Raw genomic sequence first — 20,480 nt, 5'->3', positions numbered from 1 at the left:
CACAGATGGCGCAAGCATTGAGGGAGCGTGCAATTGGCATGCTGACAGCAGGAATGTCAACCAGATCTGTTGCTCGGGCATTGAATGTTCATTTCTCCACCATAAGCCGTCTCCAAAGGCGTTTCAGAGAATATGGCAGTACATCCAACCGGCCTCACAACCGCAGACCACGTGTAACCACACCAGCCCAGGACCTCCACATCCAGCAGGTTCACCTCCAAGATCGTCTGAGACCAGCTACTCAGACAGCTGCTGAAACAATTGGTTTGCATAACCAAAGAATTTCTGCACAAACTGTCAGAAACCGTCTCAGGGAAGCTCAACTGCATGCTCGTCGTCCTCATCGGGGTCTTAACCTGACTCCAGATCGTCGCCGTAACAGACTTGAGTGGGCAAATGCTCACATTCGATGGCGTCTGGCACGTTGGAGAGGTGTTCTCTTCACGGATGAATCTCGGTTTACATTGTTCAGGGCAGATGGCAGACAGCGTGTGTGGCGTCGTGTGGGTGAGCGCTTTGCTGATGTCAATGTTGTGGATCGAGTGGCCCATGGTGGTGGTGGGGTTATGGTATGGGCAGGCATCTGTTATGGACGAAGAACACAGGTGCATTTTATTGATGGCATTTTGAATGCACAGAGATACCGTGATGAGATCCTGAGGCCCATTGTTGTGCCATACATCCATGAACATCACCTCATGTTTCAGCAAGATAATGCACGGCCCCATGTTGCAAGGATCTGTACACAATTCTTGGAAGCTGAAAATGTCCCAGTTCTTGCATGGCCAGCATACTCACCGGACATGTCACCCATTGAGCATGTTTGGGATGTGCTTGACCGGCGTATACGACAGCGCGTACCAGTTCCCACTAATATCCAGCAACTTCGCACAGCCATTGAAGAGGAGTGGACCAACATTCCACAGGCCACAATTGACAATCTGATAAACTCTATGCGAAGAAGATGTGTTGCACTGCATGAGGCAAATGGTGGTCACACCAGATACTGACTGGTTCTGAGTCCCCAGACCCTCAATAAAGCAAAAACTGCACATTTCAGGGTGGCCTTTTATTGTGGACAGTCTAAGGTACACCTATGCACTAATCATGGTGTCTGATGAGCATCTTGATGTGGCACACCTGTGAGGTGGGATGGATTGTCTCAGCAAAGCAAAAGTGCTCACTATCACACATTTAGACAGATTTATGAACAATGTTTGAGAGAAATGGTAATATTGTGTATCTGGAATGAATTTTAGATCTTTGAGTCCATCTCATGACAAATGGGAGCAAAAACAAAAGTGTTGCGTTTATATTTTTGTTGAGTGTAGATATGTGTTTTACTGAAACGTTAAATACATTTTTTATTGAGCTATTTGATTTAATGTAAACCACCTGGACAGATAATACGACAGATGCAATGCAATGTAATAATTATACAGCAGGTAGGAAAGGCCTTTTCTCATTAATCGTGGTGTACTGCACAGGGAATTATTTTGTTAAGTTTGGAATTCATTTTCTAGATAGTGTGCTACGAAGCACTTTAGTGAAAACCTCTCAATACAGATAAACGCAAAGAATGTGCAATCAAAGTTTTACATTCGGATGAACCAAGATTTTGAACAGGGGAAATAGATGTAGAACTCACCAATTTAAACCGAGACATGTCCTGAAATACTATAGAAATGCAGATATTTGCAGACACTTACTGTGAAGTGTCACCAAGTTGTTGTTTTCTGATGTGTGTATCTGTCTCTCCTTTTAGAGTCTTTTCTGAGGCATCATTCCCTGCAGTTGCTGCCTGCATCTCTTAGGACACCTTGTTTGTAAGCGCTATGAGATTTTCTCTCTGCTAGTGACACAGAATGATTTTGGGAAAGACGGAGAGGAGACAGACGAAAGACCGAGCAAACCGAGTGCGAGCGAAGACGCAGAGCTGTAAATGTCATGTACAGACACAGACACCAGTCTCACAGTGTTATTTTCATCCCCTTTCTTCAAAAGAGTAAACAGTATGTTATATGTCCGCTTCTATTTTTTTCCGTCACAATGTGTAAAAAGATTCACACAGTGGAGATGAGGAAGAAAAATCACAATGACACTTAAAACTAATGACGAAGAAAAAGGACTTGCATAATTTGTAAATATATTTTTTAATGTTTCTCTCCTCTTCTTCTTTTTTTTTTTTTTTTTTTTGCTTTGCTATGCAAGCCAAACCCAATGTTGTCTCTTTTGTGATTTATTACTGTGAATCATTTTTCATCAATGCTCAAACTGTTAGCTTATTTTGATGAAGCTACTGTATTGTTGTACTTTGCACAGAGCATTTTGGTAAAAAAGAAAACAAAAAAAAAAAAAAAACAAGCACAAACCCATTGTCAGCTGAGCTGAGGAGGAGAATCATAACGGCAAAGAGGGACGTCTATGTTAAAACAGAACCTAACAAGAAGCTATATACTTGACTGTGCTGTTAATGATGGACAACTACTCTTACAGTATATGAAAAGTTACAATGAGCAACACAGTGAAATACTTGATGATAAATGATATGCCAATATAACTCATATCTTATTATGCATTATGATAACAGTTGTTTTCAGCTAATGGTTACCAGAACATTATTAATGTAACAAAGCAACACACAAGTTGTGATATCCAAAGCAAAGGAAAAAGAAAAGTAGTGTCACTTCTCTGCAATTCCCATTCTATATGAATACAAATGTCTATATATTCTTTTTTTTAAAGACATGACGTGACATAAACCAGTGCAATATTGAAAGGCCAATATGTCAGTAAAGAGTAAATGTCAGTGATTGACTTTGACAAAATTGTCCTGATATCACGTGGATCAAACGGAACACAGAGTTTATGGGAACTATTTATGATGTTGAACATCAAAGACATGATACTAGATGTGTTCCTACTGTATGTGTTACACTCTTTATCGGTTAGGAATTCACACTATCACCTTACAAAGTTGTGTAGACTTAAACAACTGCCAAATTTAAAAAAAAAAAAAACCTTTTTAGAAATCTTTTCCACTTTAAAAAAAATTGCAGCTAATTAGCGTTTTCTGCCAATGAGATTCTCGCTGCGATGTCTTTTCACTATGTTTGGATGGTTTTGTTCTGATCGTTGTTCTGGTAATGGCTCTCCCTATGAAGAATCTTTACCTGCCAGATTGGTTTTTTGCCCTCAGGAATACACAGCCACATTCAATTGGGCCGTTTTTTTCAATCCTTTAAAGCAAAATAAAATGTGTATGTCAAAAACAAGATGGACTCCTCCTTCCAATGCCTTTGAATGCAGAACTCGGGGAGGTGTGTGGGGAGGTGTGGGGGGGGGCTCATTGCATTTAAAGGGACATACACGCCAAAACAGAGCGTTCTGAGAGAGCTGCATTGAACAGGGTCACAAACCTCCTCTGGTGCCTTATTCATGTAATATTTGGACCAAATTGCAGCACAGCTGTTCCATTTAGATCACAGAGGACTGTTTGAAAAGGTGAAAAAGGGGTATAAAATGTCCTTTTTAATGTCTGACTTGGGCGCTACAAGTAAAAGCAACTAGTTATCAAAAATGATTTCTCTGTAAGTTCAGTAAAGCCAGTGGTGAGCGTTAAAATACTTCCAGTCAATACTTCCTTTTCCATGTGGTGTTTAAGTCTGCAACATTGCAACACACAACCGCATTTAATCACCTTTTTTTCTGACTTTTGCCTGAGTTTGTTGTATTAACCGTTCAGCTGTAGATGTTTGTTTGTGTATGGGGTATCTAAACCACCTTGACCATATCTCTGGTCAAAAACAAGACAATAATATAATGACACTCATCATTCTTTCAACTGGTTTCATATTCAACATTAGCTCATCACATATTCAGGAGTAAAGAGAGACAGTTAGTTATCTCGAGAGAACCTGACAGCTTCCCCAAGCATGTGCACAACATTTTAGGAGAACAGCCTCAGGCCATCCACGGGGTAATGGTGCTGTGCACAGTATAGGACACCCTGTGGACAGATAGACAGGGATTAGGATTGTGTGCAGATATTGTGCATACAGTGGGGACTGTGTGCATTCTACCATTTAAGCTTTAAATCCAAACAATTGGCTCTGCAAAAGTGCTGTGGGGAGCGAAGAAGTGGTATTGTACTTATCAATTCTTTACCCGCTTGGACACAATTTGTCTGCCCTATTACTGGGACCAGCATCCACTGCCCCTCGCCCATCCACCACCCAGTCTCTCGTCCTAATTTACCCAGCTTGTAGTACATGTGAATTTAATGGAAGAACAGAAATACGCAGCGGCGCCCACAGAGGCCAATTACAGGGCTCCACCTGCGTGCACACAGCTACAGTAATGTTTTTTATATTAAGACGCAGGCTTAATTTACTGGTTCTGTAATGGTGTGGTCACTTTACGGGTTGTGGATGACAAAGCAGTTTCCTGTAACTGTTACTTAGAGATATTTTTTTCAACACTCCGGGGAACTATTGGGCCTCAAACTGCAGCACTTCCATGGACATTGCCAGTAAAAATGGGAAAAAAACATTTATAATGAGGATCTTTTATCTGCAGAGAGCACTCCTGGTAATAAGGACAGTAAAGCACAGAGGACCATGGCCTATAAATCACTAATATGCTTATTATTTAGAACTAAAATAAACACAGCCGGTATTAAACTAGACTTAATTGCAGTTTTTGAAAAATGATCCAACTTAAAGAGATAACTTAAGTGTGAACAAATTGCTATTCAATTTTCCTCATGATTCGTGGTAATTAATGAACTAAGATTACGTGTGTAATACAGTTCTTGGTTTATAGGTTTGAACCAGACACATTAAAGGATGTAAGAGTCTAGTTTTCACTATTTTCTTTTTATTACCTTTTCAGTCATAATGTAATATTCATGCTGTTCCTATAGCACTGCCCTGTAGCTGACCCTCTCCTTACAACAAAGCTTTATCTTCAGGGCTGAGCGTTTAGGCTTTAAGCTTTATACATGTTACTGTTTTTTTTTCTTTTGTAAATATAAAATAGCAGTTTTAATATTTTTAGCAGCTTTGACAAACAACAGATTGACATGATCGCATAGTAACTTCAACAAAACTGTGAGTGCCCACTTTAAAGTCAGTGTTTTCTGTCATTGTTGCTGGTAAATGACACTCCAGATGACGATATTACAATTAAAATAATCAAATCAGTTAGCGTCCCCTGGAAGAGCAACCTTTTGATTGTGAATGCTTAAAAACAAAAAACTGCTGTACACACGGCATACGTATTTCTTCTAGAAATAACATCATTTGCATATTCACATACACAATATATTGACACTGGTGCGCTGAGGAACCATTTTATGCATAACAAATGTCAGAGTCGTACATTTTCAAAGGAAATGCCGACAGTGTGATTACAGAGCTCGACTGTATATTTGGAAACATAAGCAACATGATGAATTGCAAAGTAGGTTGTTATATTTCTCAGTGTGATGCTAAAGCTGGAGACTACATTATTTATACTGTATTTCAGTTAGCATTTCAACACTGTAATAACATCCAGAATCTAACCCTTATACCAGGCTGTAGAACTTCGGTAATATTTACCTCTGAAATAAAGCATTAAAGCTGCTTTAAGGGGATTAAAAATAGCCAAATTCACTCTCTTTTTTTCTGTTTTTAAGTCTCTAGCCCGTATGAGCTGCATCATTTCGTGAAACTTTTGGACAACCTTTTCAGTATGATTATGTGTAACTTTTCATGGAACGGCTGATTTGTGACTCATGACATTTGGCTAATTGCAACATTTTGAACAGTATGCTGGTGAACATGAACCCCACCTGAGACCTTAGTACCGCTCTGTGGATCAGCTACCCCGAGGCTAAGCTAAAGGCCAGTGGTCTCCAGCCTTCAGCTCCCTCAGTGACCAATTTATTTTTATCTTGTTCATCCTCATGCTTCATCTGCTGCTTTTATGCTGCTGCTTCATATTGTGCAACTGACAAGAAGTGAGGCCTCTGTTGAAACTCAATAGAGGGAATTTTGGTCAATACACAAATGACATTTGCATGGTGACATTTGTATGAATCATTTCTTATACCTGGTTATACTCTGTATACACTGTAGTATAAATCCAGATAAAGAGTCAGCAGGTAGTAGCTCTACTGTAAATCCAGAGGGAACGGAGATTCGCTTTCAAGGTTTAGCTTTTCCAGTCTGGACAGTTTGTCTCATCACAACAAAAAGTTACTCAGAAGTCTTCACTTACAATACGTCTGCTGATGTTGCCAAGAGGATGTTATTGACAGGATCCCTCGAGACAAAAAAAAAAAGAAAGAGAAAAAAAGCAAGAGCCAGTGAATTTTTAATCCAACAGTCAAGTGTCAAAGATGTCTCAGATTTGATCCAGAATCTAATTAATTTTAAACAAAACACCTGCCAAGGTAGCTTTATGCCTGTATTGTAATGGCTGTTGATGAAATCACAATTCAAAACAAATTTAATACAACGTGAATATTAGCTTGACAATGAAAAAAAATGCAATTTACTGTGTTATGTTAGCATTGAACCTAAAGATCCATACCTAACATCAAAACAACCACTTAGGATGTGTTCTGTCATGATAAGATCAAATGTGGGCCGCAGTAGCTCAGTATGTAGAGACTAATGTCAGGAAACCAGACGGTCGTCGGTTCAAGTCCCAGTTCGGACTTTAATATTGAAGTCGATCTAGTATCTGGAGCGGTGCCAGGTCACAGCTCAAGTACTGCTGAGTTTCCCTTGAGCAAAGCACGAAGTCCCGAACAGTTCTGGCTTCTCCCTGCGCAGCAGTGTGCAGCAGCCCCACTCTGACATCTCTCCACTTACACATGTCCACAGGTCCTGTTTGACAGAGACAAATGAATGCCCTCCTATTCATATTACTGGACTGAGACATTAGGGAGAAGTGAAGTAAACTGCACACTTGGAGTAGTTAAAACTATCGGTGCAATTTTCACATGACAATTATCTGGGTAGACAGATGTACTATCTACTGTTTACACCTGCCAAAACAGTGAGGTGTTGTACAATATATGGTGAGATGGACGAAATAGTTCTTTGGTCTGTCCATTTATGGATTGTGGAGAGCATTTTTTTTAAAAATAGGGAAACTCAACTGTCATAACAGATTATTTGATGCAAAACCCCATGACAATCACAAACACACAATAACAACACTTCGTGGCCACATTTATTTGAAGCACTAGTTAACTATGTGGTCAGATTTCTTGTTTTGTCTGTTATAATAAGCTTCTTGTGCCTTTATTTTCTTTGTCTTCCTCTAATAATTTTGTAATAGTTTCACTTATGCACGTATGCAGTCAAAGCTACCGCCTCTCTCTTTATGCCATATATGCGGCTACATCATCCTTCTGACATCTTAGCTTTCTGTTCTCATCTCCCCACAGTAAGTCCTCTCTTGGCACTGTCAGGCACATCCTCCCCTAGTTGGCAGTCAACTTTTATAGTGGCAGGCAGTGAAATATCTCCATAAACTAATATGAATTTATCACTGCTGGATCGAGCTCCACCTCAGCACCACATTCATTATCTCTGACACCTCCTAATTCCTCACCAACTGCCTGCTTTAAGAGAAAGTAATCTTCCCTCAAACACAACTGCAGTAAATTTAAAATCATAAATTTGCACTCATTACTCCTGCTTCTCCTCCTTTCATAATGTCTCACTCAACATCGGGTGTCACTTCTTTGCCTCAGACTTCAACCTTGGCATCCTCCTTGGCTGGAAGGATGTCAATGACGCAGGTAAACATTGCCTCTCAGTGTTGAGGAATGCTGCCTATCTCTGACACCACCTGTTTAATTCACTGCTGCAGAGCTAATCAATGTCCTCATCACCTCCAGACTTCTGTGCCCTCTTCACCTCCTCAATAAACCTCATTCTGTTGAAATCCTGTTGCCTCATTGACAGCAGTGATTGGAAGGGGAGTGGTTTGCATGATTTGTCCTCCCCCGCTTATGTCCATGGAAAAAGCTGACCCCCCTGAGAACCCTTCCTCAAACATTTTGTAAAGAAAAATAAAGACTATAATACATAAACATTAAGACAGTAATAGCTCATATTCATGTAAAGAGATTTGAACTCAAATGATTTTATGAACTAAACTAACTACGTGGTTTGACGTATAGTATGGCTATTTAACTCCACTGCTTGTTGGGGGTGGAAGTCTTACAGCTACACAAGCAAACCTTACAACAGCTAAATTTCTCCAACTACTGGACTACTTTAATTTAAAGCAACATGTTGATGTCCACACACACACACCAGGAGGTACACCTTGGACCTGGTCATCACAAATTCTGCCCCTCTCACCAACCTGCAGGTGTATGACCTCGGTGAGTCTGATCACAAGGTCATTGGATGGAGTTGCCATCCCCATAGCCTCTCCAAGCCTAAATGGAATATCAGTTTCAGAAACCTAAAAAAACATAAACCCAGAACTTCTGGCAGCAGACTTTCAGCATCTTTCCACACATTTTTTCATCAGCCGACGAAGCAGTGGACTACTACAACAGCCATCTAAGCAGCCTCCGGGACCTTCACGCCCCTGTTAAAAGCAGAACAGTCACCTTCACCCACTCAGCCTTGTATGACGAAGGCAGCAGGGTGGGTCCTTGAGCGGCGCTACAAAGTGTCTGGCCTCACTGTCCATAAGCAAACTTGCCGTGAGCAACAACAAAAATATGCACAGTCCCTCAAATAGGCATGGTCACAGTTTTACTCTGAAGCCATCAGAAACAGTCCAGGAAATTCCAAGCAGTTTCTCTCCAATGTCAACCACCTTCTCAAACCACAATCCCCCCACTTACTGGTGCTACAGAAGAGCAGTGCAATCATTTCATGGATTTTTTTCACATCAAATATTGCACATATTCACTCTGCCCTCTCTGGTCCTCCCACCCTAACTGTTCCCCCAACACATGCCATCTCCCAACCCCTAAACTCCTTTCCTGAGCTCCACCTGTGCCTTGGACCCTCTCCCAACCCCCCTGGTAAAAACCCATATCACTGTCTTAAGTCCCCTGATCACCGCTATTATAAATCACTCCCTCAAAACTGCCACATTCCCCCAGTCTTAAAAAATGCCATCATCAGACCACTGGTCTATGTAAATGCCACATCTGCAACACCTGCAAGTTTTGATTCTGGTACAAGATGATGTTTTTGTTTTTTTACCAGAAAAGTCAGAGTTACATATTGCTCCTTTAAAACAAGTAATTCCCCTATCATACACCCTATAACTATATCTTTGTCCCACGAGAGCGAATATGTGCGAGTTCAAGACGCCAAAGTAAAATCTCCAAAACCTCAAAAGACTTACAATTTAAAAGCACAAACATGTTTTGAACGACTTTAAATTTCAACATTTGGTGTAGAAAATTAAACACCTACATGACATATGGTTTAGTTACGCTGCGAGGTCAGAGGGGACATTTTTATTCACTGTACACCACTCCACAGCCATACTGTCTCTGTGGATGTTGCCTCTCACAAGAAAGATACTCCAAGTTGACAGCCATCAGTTTCACTTCTTCTGTCAGCCTCTCAAGCAATCCCGCAGCATTTGCCCTAGCTGTCATGGCCGCCTCTTTGTCAACAGATTGCACAGAATCTGCTGGATAAACACGGCAAAATTGAAAATGAAACTTGGCAGCACACACACACACACACACACACACACACACACACACACACACACACACCGTATCTTGGAAACCAAGGCAAACACTTGTGAATAACCTACTGTAGACAGTTGTCCTTGAAAAGGAGGAAAAAGTGAAATAAATGGAAGGGGATGAAGGCAGCAATTTAAGTGTTCAGAATTTCGTTTCCCAAAGAAGAAAACAACATAACTCACTCTGCGAAATCCTACACAGAATTTATTAGATTGCAATCAAGTTTCGCGAATAATTCATGAAGGAGCTGATTGCATGAATGACTCAGTAAACATGATCTGAAAAAAACCTCATATTCAAGTGTTCGGTTATGCCCGAATGCACAGTCCAGCTTTTTAATTTTTTTTTTAATGTAACGAATCTCTGAGGACTTATGTGGAGGGTGATTCTCTTTTTATGAACACAAAATCTAGTGTGAGTTATGTATATATAAGTGAACCGGCCACATAATTTAGTTAAAAATCTCTCTCCATGTAATCATTCTTGCACAAATGTTGGTCGAGGAAAGACAGTTTAATGGCTGCCAACAACAGCTATACAGCCACAAAAGAGGTCAGACTCTTATTCTTTTTTTTTTTTTTTTTTTTTTTTACAAAAGCTGATACCTACTCACAAGGTGCCAATACAACTCAAGCCATTTTATGTGATAGACTATCTGCACTTACATGTGGGGTCCATACAATTATGTTTTTCCTCAAAGGTTTTGAGTGCTTCCTTGGCTCACTGGTCAATCAATATCAAACATTGATAACTTATTCTACTGTGGCTTATGACATTCTTATACCTTACTCAACATGTTTGTTTGTTTTACACATGTTTGTGTAAAGAGAGTCTCTTACTGTACTTTTAATTGGGAGAGAACAGTTAATAGACTGCAGCGAAAAGTTACTCTGCCGCCCGAGGTGACTTGACTGATGTTGGTTCCTGTGGATCAATGAGTGTACAGAAGTCTTGAAGAGAATAAACTTAGTCAATAAAAATATAAAACTTTGGTTTAAATATGTTGCATGTCTCTTCTGTTTCCCAAAACTATAAAGAATGTATTGAGTTTAATAGAAGATGGTAAAAGGAATAAACTGGCTCTCTGTAAAGAGGTACAATTCTAATAATATAAAAAGAGGGCGTTCTTGTACAACTGATGTCAAAGTCTGATCCGATCAATTGCTGCAACTGCTGATTGTGAGACATAAATCTTGAGATTTTAACTAACTAACTAACTGACACTTTAAACCTGCAATAAAAACAGTATAATACTGGTAAGTCATCAGCAATGTGTTGCAAGCAGAGCTAAATTGATATGAATATGCTAACAGCTGCTTTTTAAATTATCAACAGCACCATTTGCAATCAATTGGAAGGCCCTTCTGTGTATCTTAAAAATGTAGGTGCAACTCTCTCTCTCTCCCTCTCTCTCTCTCTCTCTCAAAGGTTTTCAGTCTCCCTAACTCCTATGGGAAATATCTTTTCTAAACTGTTCAACTGCTAACTTTGTCTGTTGGCACTTTAGTGATTGGCAGGTAGCATACAGAGTGTTATAAGAGCTTTTGATGATTAAAAACAGAAAAGTTGTTGCAGGTCTGACATCCAAAAGCCCAAAAGGCTTTGTAGAGCTTTGGGGACCTGTAGAGTTGGGGGAGGAATTCTCTGTGGGATTCTCAACAACAAAGTTGACAAAGGTTCACTTAGGCGTTATGTGACACATCCAAGAATATCTTTCATTCAAACCAGCAACTCCTGTGACATTATTTCATCTAATAATTCAGACTTTAAAACATGACAAAGAGTGCAAATGTCGAAGTCCAATTACGAAACACTTTTTTAAGAAGTCTGAGTCATTTGTGAATTTACCTTGACATCTACTTTATCGAAGTCACGCTGAGTTAAAACAATTGAAAATTTAACGATCAGAAAGATCCCATCGCAAATCACCTCCGCAGAGTGAAGTTGTCTCAGGATGAACCTTGGTAATAAATCACAATGAGTTCTATACAATTATAAAATCAGTTAGAGTATCTGCAAATGATGCACCACTTACTGTGTGTGATAACCTGGGAGTCACACACACTAACATTGAAAGACATCTGTGAGACACCTTCCTCCTTTCAACGTCTAACAGCTGCTGTGTTGATGGAGGTTGGTAAGTGAGGTTAATTAAACAGCATGTCTCATCACATCCTGCAGTTTCTTTTTTCTCTTCCTTCTCTCACAGAACTAATGCAGAGTGCGACAGAGTTTACCTGCGGCACAAGATGAAGGGTATTTAGAATGAATTTGGACATCATAAAATCAACCTAAAATCTATAAATGAGCAAACATCTTTCAAGGTTTACTTTTGATTAACTGACCTTTTGAATACTTTAAATACATTTCTCATTCTCATTTTTGACTTACGAAAGTCCATTTTGTTCTGCACTGAGGGTAATTTAAGAATATGTTTAAGTTAGGATAACATAAAGAGGAAAGTTTTTCACATCTCAATCTAGAGTACCTTCACATTTTATTAACCAGATCAGCTGAATGTCTCTTATATGAAACCAGAGAACTAAACATATACTTGTATGTTGTATTACTTATTTAAAACATTCTTGTTATAATTGTATTACAGGAATACAACTTACGGTTTTATTTCAGATGAGTGAGTTAATGTTTTTCGCAAGTCAGGTGAACACAGTATAAAGGACAGCCAACATTTTTCTTCTTTTGTCTTTTTTCACAGCAAAAAGGGGGCTATATCAAGCAGAACAATTAAGCTAGGATGTGCAAAATCCTTGGGTGTTTAAATGTCCGCTTGAGGCTGTCTGCAAGAGTCCCAGTCCTTACAGCAGAAATGACCATGTTTACAGATGGGGGAAAAAACAAAATAGGTCTGAATAGCGCATGCCTCAATTGGCACACACTGTATGGGGAGTGAATTTCTTTATAAAGAATCAGTTTTGATTTTATAAGCGTTAAGTGATATCTATAGTTAGGCGCGAAGCTAACCTGATTGGCAGGCGAGAGTGATGTAACGGTTTGTCAAGGGGCTTAAAACCCACCTCAGCTCCAGCTCTCAGCCAGTCATTAGGTTGACTGAAAGTTAGGTTGAGACAGCATACTATATCTGCTGTTGATGGGCTTCCAAAGCCTCCTGCAGTAACAGATGGGAGACATCACTCAGGCTGTGTCCATCGATATTTACTGTACAGGCTTGATGAGCAATTTAACAGTGAAGATATTAGTATCATTAGAAATGTTAAGAAATGTAATTATTTTCCCTGGTTGAAAATCAATGGTAAGAAAATGCAATAAAGAAATAGCTTAAAGCAATAAGTTAAAAGTAGATGTGTTATTGTTGCTTTAGGAACAGCAAATTTTATTGAAACATAGAAGTTAAAGTGACATATTTGTTCCATTTATAATTTACAGAATAAGGCTGGACAATATGATCGAAATCCACATTTTAAATTTACAATTATAAATAAAGCATATATATTTCCTCATTGGAAGGGTTTCACAATCATATTTACTTTCTTGTGTCTTCTTTGCATGTCAATTTTAAGGTTTCGCACCCCTGGACAGGCAGTTGAACACTTGGTTAAAGGTTGTTTGGTTTTTTTTTGTAGTTTTTATTTATTTATTTTAAGCGATTAAAACACAGTTCTGCTTCTTGAACTCTAATATATATATGTCTTTCCTACCTTTAGCAGTCACTAAATCAATAAAAAAAAAACATATTGTCCAGCCTTACACTAGAAATTATGGTCAATGTGAAGGCAACACATCAGGACTAAATGAAATGGACTCAGTGTAGAAAACGAATGGAACCAGTCCATGAGCAGAGTGTTCATCATCCATATATGGGGGGACAAAGCAGTCAAGATGAAAAGTGAAAACCTCCAACAGGAAAAATCTGCATGCAATTCTCTCAGTACACACAACAGATAGTTTAAATCTGAATGAAAGCAGCTCAAATGTATACGCAACAGAATGCACAATCACATTCAACAATCATCTTCTCCGCCTGCCCGAAAGTGATGAAATGATTAACGAGACTCCAACCAATGATTTCCTCCAGACTGAAATCCATACAATAAAGACTTAGAATAAAATTAAGTGATTGTGCTTTTATAACCAAAGTCAAACAAAAAAAATCATACAAAGACAAGATGTACATCACTTATAAAACATTAACACTGTTATATAAAATTTGAATTTGAAGCACTTTTGTGGCAGTAAACGATTTCAAGAATTTACAAGATGGCTGGTAATGACTGAAGAACAGCTACAATAAAATAACCAGACAAGTAAAGATCATGTATGGACCGCGTCGAGCGGTCACAACAGACACTCACAGCCTCCTGCTCCTGGAAGCGGCTCGCCCACAAATCAAATAATAAACAGTGCATCCAGTCCACACACTTTAACATGAGAGCACTTTTTTTTTCCAACACCTAATGGGGAATTTGAAGTACAAAAATGTATTGTGCAGTCTTTTTCTGTTTCGTAAAGGTCATAGTCCTTTGTCTGAAGCAACCGATGGGGTTTTTTCGGTTTGTGCTTTTGTTGCTCCTTTTCTTCTTGCTCTTCAGGACTGTGAAAAACACAACAGGGTCACGTTTATTCTTTCAGGCAACTTCAGTCACAGATTTTTTTTTGAAAAAAAGCAACATATATTTTATCGAAAGACATAGCTCCCATTACATTCAAATTTGAAGTTTGGATACCTGATTTGGATTTACCTCTTCCACCTGTCCTGTAAGTGGCGCCTGTCCTCTCTGTTTGGTCCGCGAGTCTCCACTTGACATCAAGTTCGCATCAACAGGATCCCTCTGAACCTGACCTAATGGAAAAGAGGGGCGACTGTACAGTAAGACGTCCCCTAATTCTGAGGAGGAAAAAAGAAAGTGTTTTAGTTTGAAAGCCACTTAAAAACATAATAGCTGCCCCATAATGTGCTGCGGTTTATAACCAATTTCAGAACCTGCGTGCTGTCGGCTTTTGCTGCTTCCTTTTCCTCCGCCTGGAGACTTGTGCTTGTCCTGGCCCTCTCTCTGCTCATTGGGAGCCACCTCTTTGACCCTGTGAGTCCCAGTGCTGCCTCGTCGACCCCGCGCCTCCCCAGAGCCCATCCGAGGCAGCGTGGCCCCCCTCACTTTATAGTCACCATGGGACATCTGGCTGGAGAAACTCAAAGGCATGCAGGAGTCTGGGGACGGAGGAGAGCAGAGAGTCAAATGTTTAGAGCTATTAAGAAATAAGCAGAAACTCTCTAATGTCATTTATGACTCAGTCTTTACCATCATTGAATACGTCTTTGGGTTGGTAGTCGTGCTGACCCGCTGGGTTCTGTTTATGCCTCCTGGGCCTCTTCTGTGTTATTGCAGGACTCATGTTGCTGTCTGTGGACATGGGGCTGCTGGGTCGCTGGTGCCGCCGGCCTGAAAAAATACAGAGTGAGCACATAGATGAAATGCTTAGATTGATCATTATGTAACAGTTCACTTTAAAGTATGACTTGTTAAAAAGTGAAACATTTACTTTAAGCATCTGAGTCATATTTTTCAAACAAAAATTACTTAAATTCACACTTTATTTATTTATTTGTCATCCAAACAGTAGTTGTTCCAATTATGACATTTGTTGCTGAAGGTCTTGTTGCTTTTTGAAGTCATACAAAGATATGAGTGACTGCTTCAAGGAATCAGAAATGTGTATAACGTTCGGATGAATGTGTTGCTAGTGGCTGCATCAGAATCCACGGAGGAGTAATAAAAGCGTTCATCCCCACATGCTTTCTCACCTGACTCCTCCGGGTATCTGCACATGCGGAGGCCGACAATATCCCGCGAAGATGCTATAGCCTGGTTGAAGTCGCCATCTGTGAAGAAGGATCCCTCCGAGGTGCTGACAACACTGGACCTGCCTGATGAGATGTTGTCCTCGGATGCTGAGCCCCAACTGTTCACCATGGACCCCGTGACCGATTGATCCAGGTCTCCGGCGCTGGAGGCCGGGGTCTGCTCCAGCCCGTAGAGAAGCAGCCTGTGTGCGGACGGATGGTGCAGCGGATGTTTGTGCTTCTGCTGGCTGTTGGGTTGTTGGCTGTAGTGACTTTCAGGGAGCTCGGCGTCGGTTTCCTCCTCTGCTTCCTCCTCCTCCTCCTCCTCCTCCACTTCCTGTCCATCAGCATCCATACAGAGGGGTATGGAGCTGTAGGTGTGAGGAGGGGAAAGAGGGCGAGGGTGGCTGGAAAAGTGCATCAATGTTTCAGTGAAGCATTTGTAGCATCACTTAAAAGAGATTTAACGTAGTGTCACAAAGGGTAAATCTGGTTACCTGAGGTGCGCAGTTCCATTAATCAGGTCCCCGTGTGCTCCTGTGCTGGATGGATGACTATAGGAGCCTTCAGTGGGGGATGAGGCTGCACCTCTAACTGGTGGAGTCGGGCAGCCTTCTATCCTCTCCTTTGGATCAAAACTGATGAAAAAAAGGACAACTGACATGAGGTAATGGCTAAAGGAATGAGGGGTGCTGGCAGTCCTTACACATTAGTCACAGCCCATTAGACTTAAATGCAAATCCCTCAGCTCGCCAATGAAAAACACAAATTTCCATCATAGAAAAAACACACAAAAAGGAACAATAAGCTTTCTGCACCATCTGGTTTTTATTGCTGAAATGTAGCACGTGTCTTGAATGCTCGCCTGTTTACTGTTCTGTACATTTCATTAGGTAATTTCAATTATAGAAAACTCCCTCCCCTAATAAACTGACTGTCGGACAATGGGGAAACCTAAACTGTACTGTGTGATTAGTTCTATGAAAGCTTTTTTGCTGTGACAATAAGGCCATGTTGTTGTGAACAGTTTGCAGGTGTTTACAGCTGCAATTATGCTCATTTGAGTCTGAAAACCTATTTGTATTCTTTTCAAGCTCTAAACCAGGCAACAGAATAGCTGTTAATATACAACTATAATATTAGCATTGCTATTAATTTGTTTTTTTTTGTTGCACAATACATTCAAGAATAAAACTAAAAGTGGACATTTAGTGCACACTGTTGCCTATTTAATGCTTTTAATGTGAAATACTGTAACTTGACCCCATGTCAACACTGTTCATATCTGTGTTGTACTTATATAAAATAAGTGTATGCAACTGTCTAATTCTTTCCCCATTACCTCCTTTCCATTGGTAGGCTGTAATCATCACAGTCCCAGGCATTGGCATGAGGAGGGGGCGGGGCTTCTCCCCAGCTAACTGCGTTCTGTTTTGGTAGCTTTGGGGCCCGCGTTCCCTTCTTTTGATTTTGACTCCCTGAGAAGTAAAAAAGAACACATCAAGGTTAACACAGACTTCTGCTTTGGCTCAGTAAAATCCAGAGCTGCTGTTGGCCTCACCCGAGGTGCTGTTGCTGCCTCTGTCGGAGCTGTGGTGTGAGCCTCCCGTGCTGTGATCTCTGCTCATCTGGTTGTAGGGCAGAGTTTTAGGATGGATCATTCCTTCACTTCCTTGAAGATGATCTGACGACAAAGAAGCAAGAATATCCTGAATCTTTCTTTTTGAACATATAAAACAAAACAAAAAGGAAATTAACTGTAACCTTATTTTACCTTTATTTAGCATATTTTTCTCTATTATATTGTACTGCATCTGTGCTGCCATCTCCTTGGGTATTGGAGGAAGACTGGGGGGTTTGTTCCAGCAGGGCATGTCCAGAGGCTCTGCAGCAGCCCCTCCTGTGGCTGCTTTATTCTTAATGCTGGCCTGGATGAGCTGTGTGGTGGCGTATGGGATGGGCTCGTAATCTCCTCCAGGACTCACATAGCCCAAGTTGGAGTTGGTGAATGTTTTAATCTCATTGAGCTTGTTGGAAAGGTTCACATCACTATAAATGGCTGTCTCAGAACCAAGCTGTTTGTTCTCTGGATGGCTCCCATAGTTTGCTATGCAGTCAGCTGAGGAGGACATAAAGCACAAAAGCGGCACATAAAAAACACAGAGAGAAAACAAATGCCTTAGTACTGTAGGAAGATAATTGATTTTTTTATTCGGCTCTAAATCTGTATCTGGGAGGATTTTATAGCACTGGAACTGTGACATGAAGTCAGTCTGACACTAACCTGGTCGGCTGTATGTTGTCATGTTGCTGTCACTGGTGCCGTTGCCATTATTGCAGCAGTTGATGCTACAGTCCTTGTGATTGGCACATGCATTCGGCCAATTGTCTGGCAGCCACAGCTGGTTGAGAGGTTCACCCATGCTGAGAAGACCAGGTCTGCAACAAGGAGGATCACAGAGCTGTCAATCAAAACCTGCTGCCTTTAAATAAGGCTGATGGATGGGCATGGGGTGGATGCACCAAGTTCATATTTTACAGAAGGGGTACACCTCCCCCTAGTGTTTCAACAGTGTAAGTGTCCTTCTCTAATTCGTTTTATATAACCCAAAGGAACAAAAAATACCACTTACCTGCCAGCGCTGCACACAGATTCTCCTCTTTGATATGCCACTGTAAAGAGAAATAGAAAAAACAAGAAACCTTGATGAGCTGTCAGAAAGAGAAAGTGCCAAAGGCAAAAAAAAATACCGCAAAAAGGCAGGGAAAGATTCAAAGAAAAAAAAAAATCAAGATCAAAATCAAATCAAGTCAAAGTCTACAGACACTTTCACTTTGATGTAGGAATCCATCAATAGAGCATTAAGTCTAACTCAGTGGTTTAATTTACAAAGAGACAGACCAAAATAATAGCTGGTGGCTCTACAGGTCTCAGCATTATGTCTGGACTGATTCAGAAACACTGTTTAGGTCAGTTTCTTCTGCACCAGTAAAACATCACACTGAGACATTTCCTGTAGAATCCTAATCATATACACAACACTGAATTAAATGAACCTAACAGCTGATAAAATAGAATACAATTATTGTAATTCATTAATCACGCTGGAATTTGATCAGTTCTCAGTATTCAGGTATGGGAATCAGCATTAGCGGTAAAACATTTCGAATATAACACGTGATGAAAAACTGAATTGCACTTATCAGTTAATTACAATCCAAGTTATCTCCAATCAAAATCTGTGTAACACATGGATTCCAAAGGATTAAATCAATAGTGCAGTACATACCTGTAGGGGTAAAGGTAAATGACGGGACTGTAGAGACATACAAAGGAAGGAGGAATTAGACAAGAAAAGTGAAATACATTTAACATACTTTACTATTATTAAAGCTAAATGGTTAGCTGCCCTTGTGTGTTTGTTTTGTCCTTTCTCGGCATGTACTCTGCTGTGTGATCTCTTCATATTCAAAAACAGGTGCAATGAAATATTTAAATAACCGCATGCCATCTGTCTCTCTGCTGCCTCTGCCTTTAATGCGAGAGTCCAGGTGAAGGTTAATGGGGGTGACAGTCAGCCGAAGAGAAAGAGGGGAAATAACAGCAGCATTGTAGTCGACGTGTTGACAGGCCAGAGCCTCTAAGAACCGTCTGTGTTGAGGAAATGACACTCTACAAATGAGCGACTAAAGGTCAGCTTCTGACTGTCTGCGTGGTCGCAAATGCAAATTTGATTCAGGAGTCTTTGTGTCAAAGGCAGATAAGACCTTTTTTTTTCATGCCCTTTGATGTGATCTGCATGTCAGCGTCTGTGAATAATCCTTCATATCACTGAGTTGAGGTCTGCTGTTTAGTGTGGAGGGAAACGTGTCATGGCTTGATCCTTTCTTTAATCAAAAACACCTTCAGATGTGCCCCAATATATTCTGTTTCGCAGGCCCACACTTACATACACTTTCAGCTTTTCTTACACATAAATGTCTACAGGTGAAGATATACACACGACAGGAGGAACACACACCCTTTCGAATGCCAGTGTAGGTGCTGCTGAGGCCACTTCTCTTCTTGCGGTGACGGTAGAGCCACACGCTGAAAATCATGAGCACCAACCAGCAGGTGGCACCAATGCCAGCGATAAAAGCTGGCTGCCTCACTATGTCTGAGAGCTGAGACAGAGTATCTCTTTCTTCACTGATATCCATCATCTGGCCTGCAGAGTCTAACCCATAAATGGACAAAAAAAAAAAGATGGAGGAATCAGTAATTACATTAGTCGAAATCATTTGTCGAAATATTTCAGCATGTATTAAGGAGCAAAAGCATTGACAACCTCCCTAAAATGTAAGATAAATAGAGTTGACATCATACAATACTTCATTTATTTCTCATCATAACTGTGAATGTCAAAGATCAAAGATCCCCCCCCCCCCCGCACCCCCTTAGATGATGGCCTTGAACCTGACCCCTAAACAAAGTCAACATTTTTGGGAGTGACTCCTACCTAGCTGAAAGAAAGTGACATCACTTTTGACCCCGGGTCCTGCGCCATTGCTGGCTGCAACCTCGACACTGTAGCGAATTCCTGGTGCCAGACTTGGAATGAGCACAGAGAAGGTGGAGCCGTCTACAGACTGGTTTACATGATACCTACTCTCGTTACCCAGGCACCAGATCTGCAGAGAAGATTAAAAACAAAATGTGTTAGAAAACACAAAAAGCGTCACTAGGCCGATAAAGATGCTACAGATACATTTCTGAGTTCAGGTCAGGGCAGGGGCCTTCTTTTCTCACCTTATACTCCTGAATGACTCCAGCCTCCTCCTGTTCTGAAGGCGGTTTCCAAGCAACAAGGATTGTAGTCCCATTGGCATCACTCTTTGTCACTGTAACACCCTGGGGTGCTTTACCAGGGGCTAAGACAAAGACAA

At 40.6% G+C, this 20,480-nt stretch overlaps 2 protein-coding genes across 3 annotated transcripts in view; one reads left to right on the top strand and one right to left on the bottom strand.

The window, feature by feature from the left end:
- The window catches only part of LOC306831539 (roundabout homolog 2-like), an 84,350-nt gene extending 81,059 nt beyond the window's left edge, over positions 1-3,291 (top strand). Inside the window, exon 27 of the mRNA XM_079355694.1 lies at positions 1,766-3,291. Coding sequence (XP_079211820.1) covers positions 1,766-1,767 — 2 coding nt within the window. The 3' untranslated portion in view covers positions 1,768-3,291. The remainder of the gene's footprint in view (positions 1-1,765) is intronic.
- A 9,755-nt stretch (positions 3,292-13,046) lies between these two features.
- The window catches only part of LOC306831444 (roundabout homolog 1-like), a 98,074-nt gene continuing 90,640 nt past the window's right edge, over positions 13,047-20,480 (bottom strand). For both annotated transcript variants that reach the window (XM_079355555.1, XM_079355556.1), the window contains 15 exons: positions 20,344-20,465; positions 20,054-20,225; positions 19,574-19,771; positions 18,842-18,868; positions 18,185-18,224; positions 17,836-17,990; positions 17,326-17,670; positions 17,113-17,235; positions 16,894-17,029; positions 16,049-16,189; positions 15,513-15,958; positions 15,010-15,150; positions 14,694-14,918; positions 14,437-14,597; positions 13,047-14,303 (listed from right to left, as the gene is read on the bottom strand). In XM_079355555.1, coding sequence (XP_079211681.1) covers positions 14,298-14,303; positions 14,437-14,597; positions 14,694-14,918; positions 15,010-15,150; positions 15,513-15,958; positions 16,049-16,189; positions 16,894-17,029; positions 17,113-17,235; positions 17,326-17,670; positions 17,836-17,990; positions 18,185-18,224; positions 18,842-18,868; positions 19,574-19,771; positions 20,054-20,225; positions 20,344-20,465 — 2,438 coding nt within the window. In that variant the 3' untranslated portion in view covers positions 13,047-14,297. The remainder of the gene's footprint in view (positions 14,304-14,436; positions 14,598-14,693; positions 14,919-15,009; positions 15,151-15,512; positions 15,959-16,048; positions 16,190-16,893; positions 17,030-17,112; positions 17,236-17,325; positions 17,671-17,835; positions 17,991-18,184; positions 18,225-18,841; positions 18,869-19,573; positions 19,772-20,053; positions 20,226-20,343; positions 20,466-20,480) is intronic.

The sequence above is a fragment of the Symphodus melops genome (genome assembly GCF_947650265.1).
Source record: "Symphodus melops genome assembly, chromosome: 11".
NCBI lineage: Eukaryota > Metazoa > Chordata > Actinopteri > Labriformes > Labridae > Symphodus > Symphodus melops.
The sequence above is the reverse complement of the archived record's forward strand: the minus strand, read 5'-3'. Positions and strand labels throughout refer to the sequence as shown.